The sequence below is a fragment of the Rhinoraja longicauda genome, chromosome 5, assembly GCF_053455715.1.
Source record: "Rhinoraja longicauda isolate Sanriku21f chromosome 5, sRhiLon1.1, whole genome shotgun sequence".
Classification (NCBI taxonomy): domain Eukaryota; kingdom Metazoa; phylum Chordata; class Chondrichthyes; order Rajiformes; family Arhynchobatidae; genus Rhinoraja; species Rhinoraja longicauda.
In genome coordinates, this window is record NC_135957.1 from 85201679 (window position 1) to 85225053 (window position 23375).

The following is a 23375-nucleotide window of genomic DNA, read 5'->3' on the forward strand; positions in this document are numbered from 1 at the left end:
ACTCCTGCCGCCTCCTGCTCGCACTCTTCCAGACCATGCCTGCTGCTGCCACCACTGACCCTCACCTGGACTCCGGCCCCTCCACGGGCCGTGACCATTGACTCCACCGATCCTCACCTCTCCCCCGGCTACCAGCAGGCCGGGGCAGTCAACTCACCTGGACTCCAGGCCCAGTTAAAGGCCGACAGTCTGAAGAAGAGTCTCGACCCAAAACCTCACCTATCCTTGTTATCTCGAGATGCTGCCTAACCCGCTGAGTTACCCCAGCACTTTGTATCCTTTTGTGTATTAACCAGTAACTGCAGTTGTTTCTTTCTTCGAGCCAGCACTGCCATTCAATGTAATCATGGTTTTCTCCGGGTGCTCCGGTTTCCTCCCACACTCCAAAGAAATACATGTTTGTAGGTTAATTGGGTTCGGTAAGTTGTAAAATTATACCTAATGTATACGGGTTAGTGTACTGGTCGGCACGGACTAGGTGGGCTGAAGGGCCTGCTTATGCACTGTATCTCTAAAGTCTAAATCTCTAAAGCCTAAAATGATTGCACACACCAAATAAGCTTATTTATCCAAAGTTATTAAACTCACTTGAAAGGTTCTTCATTCCACCATCTTGGAATGAAATTGTCCAGAACTTCTGGTGGCAATGATTCTTCTTCAGTTAAAAATTGTTTGAGGGCCTCCTCTTCAGCAGTGAATTCCATTTCTTCCTGAGCAATAAATACAAAAATGTGATCACTACCACAGCCGAGAACCAATTCTCAGTGAACAAGAAGTGACCACGAAACAATGTGCTGGAGTAACTCAGCGGGTCGAGCGGCATTTGTGGGAGTGGAGGAGAGGAATTGCTGACTTTCCCCCAACAGATGCTGCTCGATCCACTGAGTTCCTCTAGCAGATTGGTGATTGCTTCACATTGTCAAAGCCACCACAGCCAGACATCGCAACAGCTTTTTTCCACAAGTAGTAGCTCTGCTCAACAACTAAAAGTCTGTAGCCTCCTTTTGCTCTGGTATTTCATTTCATTCTTCACATGTTTAAATTATAATGTCTTGTTCTTAATTGTCTACTGTATGTCATGTTGTTACTTGCGAGCAAAGCACCAAGGCACATTCCACGTATGTATACATACTTGGCCAATAAAATGTATTCAATTCAATTCAATTCCAACATCTGCAGTCTCTTGTGCCTGGAAAATTAGCCAAGCTATACGAAAAAGAACTTAAGAAGATAAGAAAGATAAACAGACAGAGGACAACATTCACTTATGTCTCTTCCACCATCCAAAATGACTATGACAAATCTGATTGTGGCCTCAACAGCCTTTCCCACACTCTTCCACACTCGTGACCATTTAAAACATAGAATAGTGCAGCACAGGAGCGGGCCCTTTGGCCCACAATGTTTATGCCAAACTTGATGCTAAGTTAAACTGACCTCATCTATCTGTACATGATCCATATCCCTCTATTCCCTGTAATTCCTTGTACCTATACAAAAGCTTCTTAAACACCACTATCGTATCTGCCTCCACCACCACCCTTGGTACTGCGTCCCAGCCCTCCACCACTCTCTGTGTAAAAAAACTTGCACTGCTCATCTCCCTTAAACTTTACCCCTCTCACTTGAAAGCCATGTCTTCCAGTGTTGAACATTTCCACCCTGGGAGAAAAGTTCTGGGTGTCAACCTTGTATCGTTGTATGTGTTCACATAGTTGTCACTCTCCCTCCGTTCAGTGACTCTACCTCGCTGAAAATTACAAAGATTCACAACTCACTGAGAGAAGAAATTCATCTTCATCTCCATCTTAAATGGGCAACTACTTATTCTGAAACTGTGTCTCTTCATTTCAGATACCCCAACTTACAGAAACATCCTCTTTGCACCCACTCTGTCAATCTCCCTTAGAATCTTGTGTAATTCCACATATGATCATTCTTCATTCTTCTAAATTCCCAAGTGTTCTGGTCTTACCTTTTGAATGTCAATTCTTCATTTCAGGAAGTTAAATGCTGAACCTTACCTGCATTGCCTCAAAGATCTGTCCAATTAATCTTCATCCCTTGCCCCAATGAGCTGCAAATGCATCCTTTTTTATGTAGATATCCACTTTTCTTTTGAAAATTATAATTGATTGCGCTTCCATCAACCTTTCAGACATTGTCTTACAGACTCAGTGGGTAACAACTGTAGGTAAAATAAAATTCTCCCCATCTTACCCTAGAACATAAGCATACGGAACAGGCTACTGGGCTCATAATGTGTTGAACGCGCTGCTAAGTTAAACTAATCTCCTCTGCTTGCATGTGATCCATATTTCCTGCACATATCCATGTGCCTGCCAAATAACCTCCTATCTTGTCTGCTTCCACCATCACCTGTGGCAGTGCTTTTCAGGCACCTACCACTCTTTGTGTACAAAAATTGCCCTGCACATCTCCTTTAACCTTTTTCCCCACTAATCTTAAAGCTAAGCCAATAGACAATAGGAGTAGGCCATTTGGCCCTTCGAGCCAGCACTGCCATTCATTGTGATCATGGCTGATCATCCACAATCAGTAACCCGTGCCTGCCTTCTCCTCATATCCCTTGACTCTGCTATCTTTAAGAGCTCTATCTAACTCTCTCTTGAAAGCATCCAGAGAATGTCCTTCCTCAAATTTGGAGACCAAAACTTCACACAATACTCCATGTGTGGTCTCACCAGGGCTGTGTACAACTGCAGAAGGACCTCTTTGCTCCTATGCTCAATTCCTCTTGTTATGAAGGCCAACATGCTATTAGCTTTCTTCACTGCCTGCTGTACCTGCATGCTTACTTTCAGTGACTGATGTAGAAGGACACCCAGATCTCGTTGCACTTCTCCTTTTCCTAATTTGACACCATTCAGATAATAATCTGCCTTCCTGTTCCTTATCCATTAATGTGGATAACCTCACATTTATCCATATTAAACTGCATCTGCCAAGCAACCGCCCACTCACACAACCTGTCCAAGTCACCCTGCATTATCATAGCATCCTCCTCACAGTTGACACTGTCACCTAGCTTTGTGTCATCTGCAAATTTGCTAATGTTACTTTTAATCCCTTCATCTAAGTAATTAATGTACATTGTAAATAGCTGTGGTCCCAGCACTGAGCCTTGCGGTACCCCACTAGTCACTGTCTACCATTCTGAAAGGGACCCATTAATCCCAACTCTTTTGTTTCCTGTCTGCCAACCAAGTTTCTATCCATGTCAGCACCCTACCCCCAATACCATGTGTTCTAATTTTGCTAATCTCCTATGTGGGACCTTGTCGAATGCTTTCTGAAAGTCCAGGTACACTACATCCACTGGCTCTCCCCTGCCCATTTTCCTCGTTACATCCTCAAAAAATTCTAGAAGATTAGTCAAGCATCATCTACCCTTCATAAATCCATGCTGACTCGGAATGATCCCGTTACTGCTATGCAAATGTTCCACAATTTCTTCTTTCATAATTGACTCCAGCATCTTCCCCACTACAGCTGTCAGGCTAACTGGTCTATAATTCCCTGTTTTCTCTCTACCTCCCTTCTTAAAAAGTGGGATAACATTAGCTACCCTCCAATCCACAGGTATCTATAGAACATTGGAAAATGATCACCAATGTGTCTACAATTTCTAGAGCCACTTCCTTAAGAACCCTGGGATGCAGACCATCAGGCACTGGGGATTTATCAGCCTTCAGTCCCATCAGTCTACCCAACACCATTTCCTGCCTAATGTGAATTTCCTTCAGTTCCTTTGTCACCCTAGGCCCTCTGTCCACTAGTACATCTAGGAGATTGTTGGTGTCTTCTTTAGTGAAGACAGATCCAAAGTACCGGTTCAACTCGTCTGCCATTTCCTTGTTCCCCATAATAAATTCACCTGCTTCTGTCTTCAAGGGACCTACATTTGTCTTAACTCTTTTTTTCCTCCTCACATACTAAAGAAGCTTTTACTATCCTCCTTTATATTATTGGCTAGTTTACCTTCGTACCTCATCTTTTCTCCCCGTATTGCCTTTTGAGTTATCTTCTGTTGCTCTTTCAAAGAATCCCAATCCTCTGGCTTCCCGCTGATCTTTGCTATGTTATACTTCTCTTTTATTTTCATAATGTCCTTGACTTCCCTTGTCAGCCACGGTCACCTCTTACTCCCCTTAGAATCTTTCTTCCTCTTTGGAATAAACTGATCCTGCACCTTCTGTATTATTCCCAGAAATACCTGCCATTGTTGTTCCACTGTCTTCCCTGCTCGGGTATCTTTCCAGTCAACTTTGGCCAGCTCCTCCCTCATGCCTCCATAGTCCCCTTTGCTCAACTGTAATACTGGCACTTCTGATTTTCCCTTCTCCCTCTCAAATTGTAGATTAAAACTTATCATATTATGGTCACTACCTCCTAATGGCTCTTTAACCTTGAGTTCCCTTATCAAATCCGGTTCATTACACAACGCTAAATCCAGAATTGCCTTCTCCCCAGTAGGCTCCAGTACAAGCTGCTCTAAGAATCCATCTCGGAAACACTCCACAAACTCCCTTTCTTGGGGTCCAGTACCAACCTGAATTTCCCAGTCTACCTGCATATTGAAATCTCCCATAACCACCATAGCATTACCTTTGCGACATGCCAATTTTAACTCTTGATTCAACTTGCACCCTACATCCAGGCTACTGTTTGGGGCCTATAGATAACTCCCATTAGGGTCTTTTTACCCTTACAATTCCTCAGTTCTACCCATACTGACTCTGCATCTCTTGATTCTATGTCACTCTTCGCAAGGGACTGAATTTCATTCCTTTCCAACAGAGCCCCCTGCCCACCTGTCTGTCTTTTCGATAGGACGTATGCCCCTGAATATTCAGTTCCCAGCCCTGGTCCTCTTGCAGCCAACACTCTTATATTAAACATGTCCATCCTGGGAAAAAGGTCTGACTGCCTACCGTATCTATGTCTTGTATACATCTATCAGATCTACCCTTAATTTCCTAATGCACCAGAAAAACCTATCCAAGTTTATCCAACCTTATAACTAATAGCCCCTTTGCCAGGCTTAATTCGGGTAAACCTCTTCTGTACCTTTTCCAAAGCCTCCAAATCCTTCCTGTGATAGGACAACCAGAACTGCGCACAATTCTCCACATGTGACCTAACCAAAGTTTATGAAGCTATAACTAGTGGATATTTTAAAGGCAGAGATAGATAGATTCTTGATTAGTACAGGTATCAGGGGTTATGGGGAGAGGGCAGGAGAATGGGATTAGGAGGGAGAGATAGATCAGCCATGATTGAATGGTGGAGTGAACCTAATTCTGCTCCTATCACTTAGAACCTTATGACTCCCTTTTTCAGTCTGAAAGTAGGGGGTGAGGGGGTAAAGAGATGGAGGCGAGAAAAGACCAGGCCCAATCAAGGCCGACAAAAAATGACCTCAGGCAGGGTGGTGCCCTGGTGGACCCATTGTTGACTGGAGAAGATGTGATCTCAAGAGGGATGCAATGTGGTGAACGAGGGAACTGGTTAAACGACTAGGGTGGAGGAAGGGGGCAAGGGGGCGAAAGGAGGGGAGTGTAGCTAGAAGTTATTTCAGCACTTTGTGTCTATCTTTGGTATAAACCAGCATCTGCAGTTCTTTGTTTCTACTGCTTGGGAAGCTGATGTTAGTTTTTTGTTTATCCGTTATATCATCCAGAACCTACCTCTTGCTTTTCTTCAGGTGCGTCCTCAGTTTTTTCAGGTTGTTCCCCTCTCTCAAGGGCTGCAACGGCTGCTATATCAGCCAGCTCATCCTCGGTGAGTTCATCGTCATATTCAGGCCCAAGTTTTTTTTTTGTTTTAAGAATCATGCGCTCCTGAAGAAGTTCAGTGAATTGAATGTGAAAGATATTCAGTTTATCTGCCAACCATCTGCTGTGGATCGTTTTACCAGACCCCTTAGTTCCAAATATGAATAGTCTCAATGGAGGTGCCTGTTCAAAAACAAAATAAAGCAGGGTGGATGTTTGTCATTTCTCCCTCTCTCAACCACACAACCTCTACCACCTCTACACCTCTGGTGGCAGTGCGCCGGGAGTGTGCCTGGCACTCAGCCGTGGACTGACGACGGAGGACCTGACTGCCCGCGGATCGAGGACTTGTTCGCCGGAGTCAGCGTTCGCCTGCCGCGGACCGATGATGGAGACATGGCTCGCTCACTGTGGACTTTGCATCAGCCCGAAGCCACTGGCATCCACGGGAACCACGCCGCCGAGAGGAGGGACCGAGATGCTGCCTAAACTGCTGAGTTACTCCAGCACTTTTGGTCTATCTTTTGTCTGTACACTTTGCCTGCCATATTAAAGTATTAATAGGGTTCTTGGCCTCCAATAAGCTAGCATTACGTTAATTTCATAAAGTTCAAAGGTTTTTTTCATAGGTTACTAATAAATGATGAATATTTGTTATTAAGATTGATCACATCAAATAAAACAAAGACAAAATGAATGTGACTTCAGCCAGAGAAAATGCCATTTAAAATATTATACACTTCACAAAGGCATGTTTAGATTAACAAATTCTTTCCACACAGGAAATTCCATTGCAGGAAATTATTAGTCCACAAAGACCATTACCTTGAGAGGTTCTTTTGTATTTATGTAATCTTCTGGACTTTTCAAAAATTTATTTCTTGTATCTGAATTAGAAAAATAGTAATACTTTTCTCGATATCTAGCAGCACTTTCTTGATCACCTGGAAAAAGAACTGATTTCTCTTTTAATGCCACAGGGCAGTAATGTTTGCTTTCACCCAGCTGCCTGTTCTTTTTCAAAGCTGTGTCTTCATCCTGAAAGTATAATCAAATGATGTTTAAACTTCACAACATATCACATATTATAAATATTAAAATGCTGTCGTAAAAAGGACACAAAGTGCTGGAGTTACTCGGCGGTTCAGGCAACATCTCTGGAAAACATGGATAGGTGACTCTACTTCGGAGCCAAAATGTCATCTATCCATGTTCTCCAGAGATGCTGACTTACTTCAGCACTTTGTGTCCTTTTGTGAAAACCAGCATCTACAGGTCCTTGTTTCTACATAAAATGCTGCCATTTGGGTAGTTTACATATGTTTTATGAATGTTATTAGGAATTTTTATTATTTGATTGAATTTGTTCATTTTTTCTTTCAAAATATATGTAGGATTAAAGATCAGCTGCAGGAATGGGCGGACAAAAGGCAGATGGAATTTAATCCGAGCGTGTGAGGTGTTGCACTTTGGGAGGTTGAGTCTAAGGAGAAAGTACACTGTTACTGGCAAGAGTCTTAACAGCTTTGATGTGCAGAGTAATCTTGGGAGTCCAGGTCCATAGCTCCCTAAAAGTGGCAACACAAGTAGATGGAGTGGTAAAGAAGGCATATAGTTTATTTTAGTTTAGTTTATTGTCACATGTACCGAGGTACAGTGAAAAGCTTTTGTTGCGTGCTACCCAGTCAGCAGAAAGACAATACATGATTACAATCGACCCATTTACAGTGTATAGATGCTTGCTCTTATTGGCCAGGAAGCTATGACACAGCTGTTTTAGGACTTTGGATAGGCCGCATTTGGAGTATTGCATGCAGTTCTGGTTTCCCCATTACAGGAAGGTTGTGGAGGCTTTGGAGAGGGTGCAGAAAGGTTTATCAAAACGGTTTCTGATTTAGAGAGTATTAGCTCTAAGGAGAGTTTGGACAAACTTGGGTTGTTTTCTCTGGACTGTCGGATACTGAGCGGAGACTTGATAAAAGTATATAAAATTATAAGACTTATAAATAGGGTAGACAGTCAAAAACTTTTTCCCGGGGTGGAAATTCAAAGACTGGAGGGCATAACTTTAAGGTGAGAAGTTTAAAGGAAATATGTGGCACAATTTTTTGCATACAGAGGCTGTTGAGTGCTTGGAAATGTGGTGGAGGCAGATACGATAGTGGCATTTGAGTGACTTTTGGGTAGGCACTAGGATATGCGGGGAACGGAGGGATATGTTTCATGTGCAGACAGAGAAATTAATTCGAATTAATGCCGCATGGTTACCGCAAACATTATAGTCCAAAGGGCCTGCTCCTGTGCCATGCTGTTCTATGTTTAATGTTGTATGTTCAACTAACGTTGGCAACAGTAATCGGGATTCTCAACTCAATGCACGTTAGGCAGGCTCGCAAAAGAAATCAAAATGGAACTGGATACAGCCTAAAAATGACAAAATAAACAAAAAATATTGGAGAGCTACAAATGGACTGCATTTGAAGAAGGCCGAGTTCACAAGGATCGATTCAGGAGGAGTAAAGGCCATATAGAAGTGTGAATGCAATTATTTAAATTATAAAGAAGTCAATCTATGTGTGGTCACATTTTATGCACTGACATATAGGTCTGTTAAATATTATTGGATAATTGGTCGCTATATTATTAAGGGACAAGGAATGATTCTCTTATTCCTCTTCCAGTAACACCACCTCAAAATAAAAACAAAATAATATTCAAACACCAAATTTGTTCCCTCAGCAGAAACAAAGGCTTTCCCACAAAAAGATGGATTATGCAGGGTGCGTACGTAAAAAGGTGTTATATTCACCGTGTTTTCAAATAAAAATGTTGCAAAATTGATTAATGCAGAACATATGTTCATTTAATTAAATCTAAAATTATCTGATGCCAACAAATTCAGTGTGACCCCAATATATGTGTCACATCAATGTAAATTCTATTCTACACTCTATCTTCCCCTTTGCTCTATATATTGTACTCGAGTTTGAAACATTTGTATTAGTGTCTGGTATATCTCATCTGTTTGGATAGCATGCAAAACAAAGCTCTTCACTGCACCTTGGCACACATGACAATAATGCACCGAGACCTAAACGTTTTGAACAGTAGTTGTAAAATGAATGCATCTCTTGTTCAGTTTTGGACTGTTCTTACTTCTTCTTCAACCTCCTCCTCCATCTCCTCTTCCTCCTCTGCAACTGCCTCCTCCTCTGCTTCATCTGCCGCTGCTTCAGCATCTTCTTCTTCTTCATCGATGTCTGCACCAGACAGTTCCCAGCCACTGTACTTGTACGGCTCTGAAAGTATTGGTACGTCATTTAACGTTTCAAGTTATAAACACTTGACTGAAATACTGTTCCACATTTCTTGCTGACAAGATAGCTACGGGGCCTGGGAACATTAAATCAGAGGCGGAACAATGGTGCAGAGGTAGAGATGCTGCCTTGCAGTGCCAAAGACCCGGGTTTGATCCCGACTACGGGTGCTGTCTATACAGAGTTTGCACGTTCTCCCTGTAACCGCGCGGGTTTTCTCCGGGTGCTCCGGTTTCCTCCCACCTTCCAAAGACATGCACATTTGTAGGTTAGTTGGCTTCTGTAAATTGTCCCTAGAGTGCAGAATATAACTAGTGTACAGGGTGATTGTTGGTCGGTGCGGACCCGATGGGCTGCATAATCGGTTTCCACGGTGTATCTCTAAACTAAATTAAGCAGAGGCAGAGACCTTTAGCTGAGGTCTGGGCATGTGTAAAATATTACATTTCCTATATATTATAAATATTAATATTTTAATATTAAAATATTAAATACAGCTCACCCTCTCCATGACACACTGGTCAACCTGAGGAGTACCTTCAGCAACCGACTGGTTCCACCAAGATACAGGACAGAACGCCATAGGAGATCCTTCTTCCCTGTGGCTATTAAACTGTACAGCTCCTCCCCCTTCTGTCGTGGGGTAGACTGAGATTGACTCTCCCCCCTCCCCCCTCAATCTTTGCACATCCCCAAGCCTTTCCACTCATCACTTTAATTTCATGTTTCATGGATTTTGTGTATTTTTATGACTGTTGGCAGATCAATTTCCCTTCTGGGATAAATAAAGTTCTATTGTATGGTAATGGTATCGTGCTGAACTACTATCTACCTCTTTGATGTGCTTCGGTCTATCCTTGCTGGCTTTACCTTGTTCCCTTATCATGTATCCATACACTGTAAATGGATTGATTGTAATCATGTATTGTTTTTCTGCTTTATGGCAACAATAAACTTTTCACTGTTCCTCGGTACACGTGACAATAAACTAAACTAAACTAAACTTAAGCCTTCAGACACAACCATGAGAGATTAACTTCATGTATGGTTGATAAATGCATTTGAGTAATGAGGATTTACTGGATCTTTTTGCACATTTGAAATAAAACAGTGGTTCACAATAGGAATCTGTTGAAATCCATGTCATATGAGCATAATTAGGCCATTTGGCCCATCGAGTCTATTATGTCATTCAATCAGGCTGATCTATCTTTCCCTCTCAACCTCATTTTCCTGCCTTCTCCCCGTATCCCTTCACACTCTTCTTATTGCCGATGAATGTTCGCTTAGTTCAGGTAATTGGACAGAGGGACTGAGAAAGAGACGCCAATTTCAAAGCCATTTATCACACTAAAGAGTTTCTGTGTCTGATGCTTGAAGCAACCCATGAGATCTGGAGGAACATAGATTGTATTTTACGAAGTGCCCTATACAAAAGTTCAATATATTAAACACAATTTCAGATCCGGTTGAACACACAGGCTCCATTGAAGGAACAAGGAAGCAATTACTAAATGTATTGGGTAATTACATACCAGAAACGTGAATGGGTCCAGTAATAAATTAAATTAAAAATAGAAAATGCTGGAAACATTCAGCAGAAAGGGCAACTGAGATAATGTTTCAGCTCCACAAATCCTTTCATTAGATTTCTGAAATTGCCTGATTTGGTAAGTGTTGCTAGCATTTTCTGTTTGTATTTTATAATTTCCCCTCCCCCCCCCCCCCCCTCCTCCACCCTAGTGTCTAACCAGTTCCACAGTTCGCAACGACGTATTTCTCTTGAGATCACACTTTCCCTATCCAACAATTGCCCTATCAGGGAACCACCCTGCCTGAGGTCATCTGTTGTTGGCCCTGATTTGTCCTAGTGTTTTCCCACCTACAGTTCTTCCCCACCCCCATCCCTACTTTTAGTCTGAAGAAGGGTCTCAACCCGAAATGTCACCTTGCCATTTTCTCCAGAGATGCTGCCTGACCTGAGTTACTCCAGTACTTTGTGTCTATCTTTGGTATAAACCAGCATCCACAGTTCATTTTTATTACATTACAATATTTAAGCATGTTGAAACTTATAAAAGTAATTTTAAAAGCCGAGTTTACTTACTATTCAAAACTTCAATGACTTCTTTAAGAAGATCTTCGGGTGTTTTTCCAGCAATCTCCAGTTTTGTATTTACAGATGTTGTAAGAGCCATCTCTAATAATTTCCAGTGCTGGTCATAATCAGTGAGCATTCTGCGATAATATTCCATTTCTGGGCCTGCTGGATAACCTCCCTCGGGAACCTCTGGTAATACGATTTCTAAGTTTGATAATGAAATTGAATTTAATTCAAACTGAAATATCTGGCATATTATATTTCTTAAAATATTCTCTCGTTTGTTTGTTTGTTCCTGAGCTACAGCCAAAACGGTACACGATAGCGCGACAATGTTAGACCCACCTTACTCACCGTCGTCCCTTTGGTGCTAATGGAAGAAGTTTCATTTGAATCGGTGCTATATTTTTTAAGTTATTCACATTTTAAAATTTAAATCTATCTCCTCGGCAGGGAGGGGGGGAGGGAGGGAAGGGGGAGGAGGGAGGTTAAGGGGGGGTTGAGGGGGATGGAGTGGGGGGAAGGGGAGGGGGTGGAGGGAGGGGGGAAGGAGGGGGGAGGAGGGAGGAGGTGGAGGGAGGGGGTGGAGGGAGGGGGTGGAGGGAGGGGGTGGAGGGAGGGGGTGGAGGGAGGGGGTGGAGGGAGGGGGAGGGGGGAGGGGGAGGGGGGAGGGGGGGAGGAGAGAGGGAGGAGGGAGGGTGGAGGGAGGGGGTGGAGGGAGGGGTGGAGGGAGGAGGGAGGGGGGTGGAGGGAGGGGGGTGGAGGGAGGGGGGTGGAGGGAGGTGGGAGGGGGAGGGAGGTGGGAGGGGGAGGGAAGGGGGAGGGCAGAGGGGGAGTTAACAGTTTGACGTGATCATATTTATGTATGGCATATCTGATCTGGTCTGATTGGATAGCATGCAAAACATGTACCTTAGTGTGTAACAATAATAAACCTAAACCTCAACCTAAACTTCTAGAGTTGCACCATGGAAAGCATTCTGTCGGGTTGCATCACAGTTTGGTTTGGGAACAGTTCTGCCCAAGATCCCAAGAAATTGCAGAGTTGTAAATGTAGGCCAGCCCATCACACAGACCAGACTCACTACCATTGACTCCATCTACATGGGAAAGCAGCCAACATAATCAAAGATTTAAGATAGACACAAAATGCTGGAGTAACTCAGCGGGACAGGCAGCATCTCTGGAGAGAAGGAATGGGTAACGTTTACAGGTCGAGACCCTTCTTCAGTCTGGTTAAGGATAAGGGAAACAAGAGATATAGGCGGTGATGTGGAGAGATAAAGAACAATGAATGAAAGATGTGCAAAAATGTAACGATGATAAAGGAAATAGGCCATTGTTAGCTGTTTGTAGGGTGAAAATGAGAAGCTAGTGCGACTTGGGTGGGGGAGGTTTAGAGAGAGAGGAAATGCCGGGGCTACCTGAAGTGAGAGAAATCAATATTCATACCACTGGGCTGTAAGCTGCACAAGTGAAATATGTTCCTCCAATTTGTGTTTAGCCTCATTCTGACAATGGAGGAGACCGAGGACAGAAAGGTCAGTGTGGGAATGGGAAGGAGAATTAAAGTGTCCAGCAACCGGGAGATCAGGTTGGTTCAGGCGGGCTGAGCGAATGTGTTCCGCGAAACGATTGCCCAGCCTGCGTTTGGTCTCGCCGATGTATAAGAGTCCACATCTTGAAGAACGGATACAGTAGATGACGTTAGAGGAGGTGCAAGTGAACTTCTGCCTCACCTGAAAGGACTGTCGGGGTCCCTGGACAGAGTCAAGGGAGGAGGTATAGGGACAGGTGTTGCATCTTCTGCGGTTGCAGAGAAAAGTAGCTGGGGAGGGGGTGGTTTGGGTGGGAAGGGATGAGATACAGTAGATGAGGTTGGAGGAGGTGCAAGTGAACCTCTGCCCAGCCTGAAAGGACTGTTGGGGTTCCTGGACAGATTACAGTAGATGAGGTTGGAGTAGGTGCAAGTGAACCTCTGCCTCACCTGAAAGGACTATCGGGGTCCCAAGACTATCTTTTGTGTCTATCTTCAGTTTAAACCAGCATCCGCAGTTCCTTCTTGCACATAATCAAAGACCTACCCCACTATGGTCATTATTTCTTCTCCCTGTTCCTGTCCAGTAGACATTACTAAAGCTTGAAAGCGCGCACCACCAGACTCAGGAACAGGTTCTTTCCCTCTGTTATCAGGCTTCTGAACGGTGCTTCCATTAGCTATGGTAGAGCCTGATTCACCCCACTGAGGAAATTTGACTTTGTCTTTGGGACTGATACAATAAAATACACTACAATGATAAGAACTATTTTCTGCACTTTGCATCTTCCACTTTGCTCTATCATTTGTCTTTGAGTTTGACGATTGCATTTATATTGGGTATATAGAGTCATAGAGTCACATAGCATAGAAACAGGCCCTTCGGCCCAACTTGCCCAAGTCGACCAACATGCCCCATGTACACCAGTCCCACCTGCCTGTATTTGACCCATATCCCTCTAAACCATCCTAATCTATGTACCCGTCCAAAGGTTTTTTAAACGTTGTGATAGTACCTGCTGGAAAATAAAAAATGTAAAATAGTTTTAGATGCCATCTTTTTGGATAGCATGCAAAACAAAGCCACTGTACCTCAATACAATAATAAACCTTGTGACAATAATAAATCTAAGGTTAAAGAACTAATGATGAAAAATATGGAAATGGCAGAGACTTTGAACAAAGATTTTGTTTCACAGAAGAAGACATTGAAAACACACCACTAAAAGTAAAAAGGAAAATAGGGCAAAGTAGGAATTTAATGTACGATAGCCAAGTTTACCGACAACCCAACTTCCCCTGGTACATTCCAAACAGAACAAATCTAATTTGTGACAGCATCCTTTGCAGTTTCTTTTGAAATTACTCATTCCAGCAACTGCACTGGCATCTTGTTCTGTGCAAATGGCCCTTTCGATTAAACAAGCCAGGTGCACATCCTATTTTTTTTTAACATCCAAAATTTTGTAGGATCACTTGTACTTCAGCTAAGTAATTTTCAGAAAACTTTACGTGGATCCACATTGCCCTAAATGTTCAAAATGTTAAATACTATTTTATACCTGTTAAATATCATGACGAGTATTTGTCCTGTTATACTGCCATCAAAGATGTTAACTCTTTCATCTAATGTGACACCTTACCTTTGCTTTTCTATTTGCTTTACTTTGCCAATGTAGTCAATGACTGTCCTGACCTGGGTCTGCTTGTGCATCGGATGCAGGTGCTTGAGAAAATGTAACTTCTGATCCTTCCGTGGTTAGAGGCTGTGACTCGGTTCCCTCTGCTGTCGGTTGTGCAAGCGCATTTCCAGTTGTGGGTGGATGATCAGATGTATCTGCCAAGCCTTGCCGTTCAGATACATGTCCTTCAGACTGGGACACATCTGCTTCTGCAAGAGAGTATTTGAAATGTAATCATTATAAAAGAGGCATATAGCATCTCGTCAGACACCTACACCCAAATCAATGATTACTTTCACATTAGACTGGTGAGAAGTAATACAAGTTGATAAATTAAGATTAGGTTGGACAATCAGAATCAGAATAACCTTTATTGTCATCCAAAAAAACAAGTCTTCTGGACGAAATTCCGCTACCCACAGTCCAACAATAAGAGCAATAAAAATGAGCAATAATGATGCACATTAAGTTTCAAATGGTGCAGGAAAGATTCACCAGGATGTTACCTGTGAGAGAAAAAGCAAATAACTGGAGTAATTCTGCTTGTGGGGCAGCATCTTCGGAAGACACCCGAAGGTGATGTTTAGGCTCGGAAATCTTCTTCAGACTGGGTAGTATTATGACTTTCAGCTGTTACTTGTGGGCTTGAGTTGTAGGGAGAGGTTGGATGGGTTGGGACACTTTTCTTGGAGTGTAGGAGGCTGAGGGGTGACCATGTTGAGATGTACAAGACCATGTGGGGCATTGATAATCTGAATGTTCACAGTTTTTTCCAGAAAACAAAGAAAGAGCATTCTAAAACAGTAAGGTGAGAGGGGGAAAATTTAAGAGGGACTCAAGGGCAACTTTTTCTCAATAAGGGGAGTCCACATATGGAATGAGCTACTGAGGAAACTATATAATTACACTGTTTAAAAGGCATTTGAACAAATATATGCAGAGGAAAAGTTCAGATAGACAAGGGCCAAATACAGGTAAATGGTACTAGCCCAAAATGCAGACAAATGAGATCAGCCCTGAATGCCAATTTTGTCAACATAGTCAAGGTCAGCCAAAGTTTCCTTATTGTAGAGGTCTATGACTTTGTAACAATTTTGCTATTTGAGAAGGCCTACCGGGAGGAGGTGGCTGATCTGGTATTCTGGTGTCAGGACAATAGCCTCCTCTTGAATGTCAAAAAAACGAAGGAGCTGATTGTGGACTTTAGAAGGGCTCAACATCCAAGGACGTACACGCCACTGGAAATAAATGGGTCTACTGTGGATAGGGTAAGCAGTTTTAAATACCTGGGAGTATACATCAAAGAGGATCTGACATGGGCAACGCACATTGCCGAACTGGTGGGTAAGGCAAAGCAGCGCCTTTACCACCTTATGTATAAGAAAATAACTGCAGATGCTGGTACAAATCGATTTATTCACAAAATGCTGGAGTAACTCAGCAGGTCAGGCAGCATCTCGGGAGAGAAGGAATGGGTGATGCTTCGGGTCTGAAGAAGGGTCTCGACCCGAAACGTCACCCATTCCTTCTCTCCCGAGATGCTGCATGACCTGCTGAGTTACTCCAGCATTTTGTGAATAAACCTTTACCACCTTAGACAGCTGAGGAAATTCAGAGTGTCTCTGAGGATCCTTCAATGCTTCTACTCTGGGGCTGTAGAGAGCATCCTGTCCGGCAACATCACAGTCTGATTTGGGAACAGCTCTGCCCAGGACAGGCTGGCCCTGCAGAGAGTAGTGCATTCGGCAGAACGCACCATGGGAACTACACACGCCCCCCTGCAGGACCTATACATCAGGAGGTGCAGATCGAGAGCAAGCAAGATTATGAGGGACCCCTGCCACCCCAGCAACGGACTGTTCCAGATGCTACGGTCAGGCAAACGCCTCCACTGTCACGCTGTGAAAACGGAGAGGATGAGACGGAGTTTCTTCCCACAGGCCATCAGGACTGTTAACTTTTATAACTCCAGGGACTCAATTTTTGTCTTCTCTGTATTAACTTTAATTTATATGCTGTAACTGTAATTCTTTTTTTGCACAATCCGCAGGCATTCCCACTTTCATTTCACTGCACATCGTGTATGTGTGACAAATAAACTTGACTTGACTTGGATTCGAGGGCTGGGCTTTTGAGGAGAAAGGTGGTTCAGAAGGAGGTTAGGGGAGTAATCGGTTGAAGAGTAAAAAGCAAGGGATTACATTAAGCAGCTGGTCATGGCTACTGCAACTCTCACGCCGCAGTGCCTCAGAGGAAATGCCTTGCAGGTGATGAGTGCGGCAGTGGTGCACCCCAAGACATCAGTTCACACAAAACACAAAGTGCTGGAGTAACTCAGTGGGCCAGGCAGCATCTCTGGAGAACATGGATAGGTGAAGTTTTGCATTGAGACCCTCCTTCAGACTCGACCCGAAATGACTCCTATCCATGTTCTCCTAAGATGCTGGCTGACCTGCTCAGTTACTCCTGCACTCTGTGTTCCATTTGTGCATTAACCAGCACTCTGCAGTTTCTTGCTTCTACATCAGTTCACATGTTCATTGGTTCATAAGTGATAGGAGCAGAATTAGGCCATTTGGCCCATCGTCTACTCCGCCATTCAATCATGGCTGATCTATCTTTCCCTCTCAATCCCGTTCTCCTGCCTTCTTCCTATAGCCTTTGACACTCTTACTAATCAAGAATCTGTCAAAATCTCTGCTTTAAAAATACCCAATGACTTGGCTTCCACTGTCATCTGTTCTCCAACTGGAGAGGGCATGGCAAAAGAGGGCCTTGGCTGTGACTGCTAACCCAATCGATGTGGAGATGCCATATCCAAAATTTTTGGCGCAGACTTTTGAGTGACGAAACATAAAAGTTGACTAAACTTCTTTCTTTTGCATTTTGTGTATTTACCACCACCCCCTCCCCCCCAGACACATCAGTTCTGAAACAACAAATTTTTGGGTAGTGGTTTGGGGATTCCAAAGGGCGTATTTATGTTACCCGAATTGCCTTAACATGGGGATCACCTGTAGATTACAATTGGGATTTCCTCCTGAGTCATAGAAGCATGTAAACAGACCCTTCAGCCCAGCGAGTCTATGCTGAACATCAAGCACCCATTTACACCGAGACTACTTCCCCCAGATTCTACAGCTCACCTACATATCAGCGGTAAAATACAATGGACATTTAACCTATCGACTCGCATACCTTTGGTGTGTGGCAGGAAACTGAAGCTCAAGGAGCAACCTCTGCACTGGGAGAACCTGTAAATTCCACACAGATGGAACCAAAATATATGTTGAACCTGAGTCGCTGGAGCTGTGAGGTAGCAATTTTGCTAGGTGTATCACTGTTCCGCCCCGCAAGTCTTCCAGCTTTCCAGGCTCAGTCCATTCATTCCTAATTCTGCAGCTGCTTTGTCACGAAAAAAAATAGCTCATAATTTTGTACTAAATATTAAAATTGGGGCGAAGTAGGAATTTGTGCTACAAATAAATAGCTATTTTCAATTAAGCAATACTCAGATAATAAAGAGCTGTATGTCAAACTGTTGCTTTCTTTACTTTCAACTACCCCCAAGAACAGTTGTGTGAAATAAAAACTAAAATACTGTATTTGTCTGCATTTAGCACAATGTAAACTATAATTGGATTAAATTAAGCAACATACCTTCAACTTCCATTAATTCTGACTGTTGATTTTCTGCTTCTTTTAAAGCGTCCGCTGCAGCTTGTCTATGTAAACAGCAAAGCATAAACATTATTTTGATTCTTAAATAACTCTCAGAAGTCATGTCTGTTATAGCATAATTGATAAAAAAAGGTATTCATTCTAGTTATTTCACAGATAGTTCTGCTATAATGCGAGTTTGCATACCATGAATTGGATATAACATTGTTCAGGAATTGGAAAAAAACTATTTATATTACTTGGGCTGAATTGATTGACTGAACACTATTTCAACGGGGAGCAAGAGAACCACTTTTGTGTCACTTTGGAAATTGGCAAGACGAAAAGTTATCTCTCAAAAAATATATAGTCGAGGAAAAACTGCATTCATGTAACCACCCTGCAGTAGACTTTGACTTTAGAGATGCAGTGCAGAAACAGGCCCTTCGGCCCACCAAGTCTGCGCTGACCAGCGATCACTTCATACACTAGCACTATCCTACACACTAGGGACAATTTACAATTTCACCAAAGCCAATTAACTTACAAACCTAGGCATCTTTGGGGTGCGGGAGGAAACCGGAGCACCCAGAGAAAAGTAACATTAGCAAATTTGCAGATGACGCAAAGCTGGGTGGTGGTGTAAACTGTGAAGAGGATACTGTGAGGATGCAGGGTGATTTGGACAGGTTGGGTGAGTGGCATGGCAGATGCAATATAATGCATGGCAGATGCAAAATAATGTGGATAAATGTGAGGTTATCCACTTTGGTGGTAAGAACGGGAAGGCAGATTATTATTAATTGAATGGTGTCAGGTTAGGAAAAGGGGAAGTCAAGTCAAGTTTATTTGTCACATACACATACACGATGTGCAGTGAAATGAAAGTGGCAATGCCTGAGGATTGTGCACAAAAAAGAATTACAGTTTCAGCATATAAATAAAGTTAATAAGTTACTATAGTGTAGAGAAAAATTTAGTCTCTGGAGTTATAAAAGTTGACAGTCCTGATGGCCTGTGGGAAGAAACTCCGTCTCATCCTCTCCGTTTTCACAGCATGACAGCGGAGGCGTTTGCCTGACCGTAGCATCTGGAACAGTCCATTACTGGGGTGGCAGGGGTCCCTCATAATCTTGCTTGCTCTGGATCTGCACCTCCTGATGTATAGGTCCTGCAGGGGGGCGAGTGTAGTTCCCATGGTGCGTTCTGCCGAACGCACTACTCTCTGCAGGGCCAGCCTGTCCTGGGCAGAGCTGTTCCCAAACCAGACTGTAATGTTGCCGGACAGGATGCTCTCTACAGCCCCAGAGTAGAAGCAATGAAGGATCCTCAGAGACACTCTGAATTTCCTCAGCTGTCTAAGGTGGTAAAGGCGCTGCTTTGCCTTACCCACCAGTGCGGCAATGTGCGTTTCCCATGTCAGATCCTCTGTGATGCGGACTCCCAAGTATTTAAAACTGCTCTGGCTCGCTACAACGAGACCTGGCTGTCCTTGTACATCAGTCACTGAAAGTAGTCATGTAGGCACTGCAGGCAGTGAATGGCATGTTGGCCTTCATAACGAGAGGAGTTGAGTATAGTAGTAAAGAGGTCCTTCTGCAGTTGTACTGGGCCCTGGTGAGATCACACCTGGAGTATTGTGTGCAGTTTTAGTCTCCTAATTTGAGGAAGGACATTCTTGCTATTGAGGGAGTGCAGCAAAGGTTCATAAGGTTAATTCCCAGGATGGCGGGACTGTCATATGAGGAAAGAATGGTGCGACTGGGTTTGTATTCACTGGAATTTAGAAGGATGAGAGGGGATCTTATAGAAATATATTAAATTATTACGAGATTGGACACACTAGATCCAGGAAACATGTTCCCGATGTTGGAGGAGTCCAGAACCAGGCGCACAGATTAAGAATAAGGGATAGGCCATTTAGAACTGAGATGAAGAAAAACATTTTCACACAGAAAGTTGTGAATTTGTGGAATTCTCTGCTTCAGAAGGCAATGGAGGCCAATTTACTGGATGCATTCAAAAGATAGTTAGATAGAACTCTTCAGGCTAGCGGAATCAAGGGGTAGGGGGAGAAGACAGGAAAGGGGTACTGATTGTGGATGATCAGCCATGATCACATTGAATGGCGGTGCTGGCTCGATGGGCCAAATGACCTACTCCTGCATCTATTATCTTTGTATTATCTATGTATCTATGTAAAACCTACGGAGTCACAGGGAGAACACACAAACTCCGTACAGACAGCACTCATAGCGAGGATTGAACCCGGTTCTCTGCCAGTGTAAGATAGCAACTCTACCGCTGCGCCACTGTGCTGCCTTAATAATCAGATACTATCGTCTCTTAAGAAGAATTTGTTAGTTTCAAGCAATTGCTTTGATTGATAAGCAATTGCTTCCCTTAACACGTGCTTCTATTGATACTGTGTTAAACAATGTAACACACAGCCTTTGGTATTTTAAGCTTGCAGTAACAAAAATATACTTATACTTTTTAAAAAGATATGTATAAAATTTACTTATTAAAAGAATCTTCCTATTTGAAAACCAAATTGGGAAAAAAATTATTGCAAGCTAGAAATAATCAGGTTTGATTCTCATTTTGGATACTGTCTATATGGATTTAACATTTTCTCTCTGTGACCACATGTGTTGCTTCAAAATGCCCCAGTTTCCAGTTTCCTCATACATTCCAAAGATGTGCTGATAAGTTATCTTAGTGTAAGTTAATGGCAAAGTGAAACAAAGGGGAGTTAATAGGCAAGTGTGAATGAGAATAAAATTGCAGGTTTTTAGGCAATTAAGATGAAGTGTGATGACACTAATGGGATTACTTCCCGAGGAGATGACAGACCTGATGGGCCAAATGGCCTCCTTCTCTGCTACCGTAAATACAAGATACAACTCTGAATATCTGTTGTATAGTGTCATAAAGTCATACAGTGTGGAAACAAGCCCTTCAGTCCAACTTGCCCACACCGACCAACATGCCCCATCTACACTCGTCCAACCTGCTTGCGTTTGGCCTATACCCCTCTAAACCTATCCTATCCATGTAGCTTTTAAACATAGTGATTGTACCTGCCTCAACTACCTCCACTGGCATTGTGTTCCACATACCCACCACTCTTTGTGTAAAAAGATTTCCTTTCAGATTCCTATTAAATCTGCCCCCCCCCTCCCCTTAAACCAATGTTGTCTGGTTCTTGATTCCTCTACTCTGGGTAAAAATGATGATGCTAGGAATAAAGTCCTAGCCTGCTCAACCTCCCACTATAGCTCAGGTCCTCATGTCCTGGCAACATCTTCACAAGTACATGAAATCCTGATATCTCTTTCTGTGGCTCTAAAAGAAACCTTATCTGAACAAATGCTTATTGTCGGAGATTGTTGGCTATAATTGAAACTCATGGAACTGAAGACAAATCACTGATAAAGTGAGGAATTAAATAGTGACAGGATTTTAGAAAAAAAGATGTGCAATCAAACCTCCAGCATGAAACTTGCACAATCTGTATTGGCAGCACAACGATTCATGATATTTATAGCTGACTTAGGCGATCGAATAGAAACTCACATGTCCGAGTTTTCCAATTTAAAAAGACGAGCAGCATTTTGGGCAATGTAGAGCTAACATTAAATGATTAAGAAATATAACAGAGTAAGCAAATGGCAAAAATTATGCGAAATGAATTTTATTGAGGCCAACATGGGGTCATCCATTTAGGACCTGAAAAGCAATGACAAAGAGCATTTTCTAAGTAATAAAAAGCTGGATGCAGTGGAAGTTCAAGAATATTTTGGAGGCCCATCAACATAGTTTACTAAAATATCATATTGAGATGCATAAAACAATCAAAATGCAATGGTAGATTTAATGTCAAAATGTTTGGAATACAAAAGGTAGCAAATAAGCTAACTCTATGCAGGACCCTGATTATGAAGTACAGAGCACTATGAACAGACACTTCTTAGGAAGGACGTGTTAGCTGTGGAGGGACTGCCTTGGAGGTAATCAGAACACTGCTATAAATGAAAATATCATCATCATTTTTCTGGAGCTTGAAGGTCTTTATCAAATCATCTCTATTGTGTGGTATTCCATAAGATAACTGTGGAGAATAGACAGAATAGAGAATAAGATAACTGTGGAGAATAGAGTCCTCGTCGGACCGCAGACCTGTAGGCTCGTTGCCCACGCGAAGGCTAATCAGTTGGCGGGGCCCACCAAAGACTCATTGGACTGCGGGGCCCATCCAAAGGTTTGTTGGACTGTAGGACCGGGAATCCACCGGAAGGCTCGGTGGACACCATAACTGGGAGGGAACTGGAGACGTTGGACATGCAGAGCCGGGGCAGTAGGAGGATGAACCAGGGTAATGCCTACAGTGCCTTCAAGGTTGGCTGCAGGAGGCATCTACTGGGCACAAAGATGGCCGGGCAACGAGAGGGATGTCAGTTTGCGGGATCAGCCCCAGTACATTGTGTACGTGGGCCGACCGGACTTTGGTCTTTGGAAAGGCGTCCGCGTTTGGCTTCATCCATGTGTTATATATGTGCAACTATGCAGTTACATAATGTAACAAGTAAAGCACCATTGATTGAACTATTGAGAAGAAGCTGTTTTTGAATCTGATGGTATGTCCTTTCGAGATTTTGTATTTTCTGCGCGATGGGAGAAAAGGGAATAACAGGGGAGTAAGTGGTCCTCAATTATGTTGGCTGCTTTCTTCAGGCAGTGTGGTGTAGAGTTGTTGGGCGAGGAAGTCTAGTTTGCAGTGGATCAAGGCTCCGTGATGCTCCAATAATGTGTTCCATGACCAGCATCTTAATGCACTTCATGATGATGGGTTTCAGAACTGGTCATTATTGCATTTTTATTAATGCTTTATATTTTGAATGGCATTATTGACTTTCACGAGCTGTCTTGATAGCATGGAATTTTTCACGAGGGATAATGCCTGCTGATCTCAGAGGAATTGGAAATAGTGAATGCGTTACAGCTGCCATATGAGGCGAGATAGGAGATAAAGTGGAGAAAGTTGCAGCTGAGAGCTAAGGAAGTGGGAGAACTTTAGGGGTTCAACCTAGTTCTCTTGCAGAAAGATGGGAATCTACAAAGTCCATTGGTCTTATGATTTCAATTTTAAAGGCAAAGAAATACATGACTCCTTCATACTTGTAGTTGGAACTATGATTGGATTGAATGAATGAGAGATTTAAGATAATGGTTTCAGTAAAATAAATCAGCGGGTTATTGTGGCGTTTCATAATGATT

The 23375-nt window shown here is 42.9% G+C and overlaps 1 protein-coding gene across 1 annotated transcript in view; it reads right to left on the bottom strand.

Moving 5' to 3' along the window:
- Positions 1-23375, bottom strand: part of ak9 (adenylate kinase 9) — a 135749-nt gene that overhangs the window by 44195 nt on the left and 68179 nt on the right. Inside the window, exons 18-24 of the mRNA XM_078399888.1 lie at positions 18096-18160; positions 14450-14644; positions 11223-11420; positions 8955-9097; positions 6624-6836; positions 5712-5981; positions 589-710 (exon numbers count right to left, since the gene is read on the bottom strand). Of these exons, the coding sequence (XP_078256014.1) occupies positions 589-710; positions 5712-5981; positions 6624-6836; positions 8955-9097; positions 11223-11420; positions 14450-14644; positions 18096-18160 (1206 nt within the window). The remainder of the gene's footprint in view (positions 1-588; positions 711-5711; positions 5982-6623; positions 6837-8954; positions 9098-11222; positions 11421-14449; positions 14645-18095; positions 18161-23375) is intronic.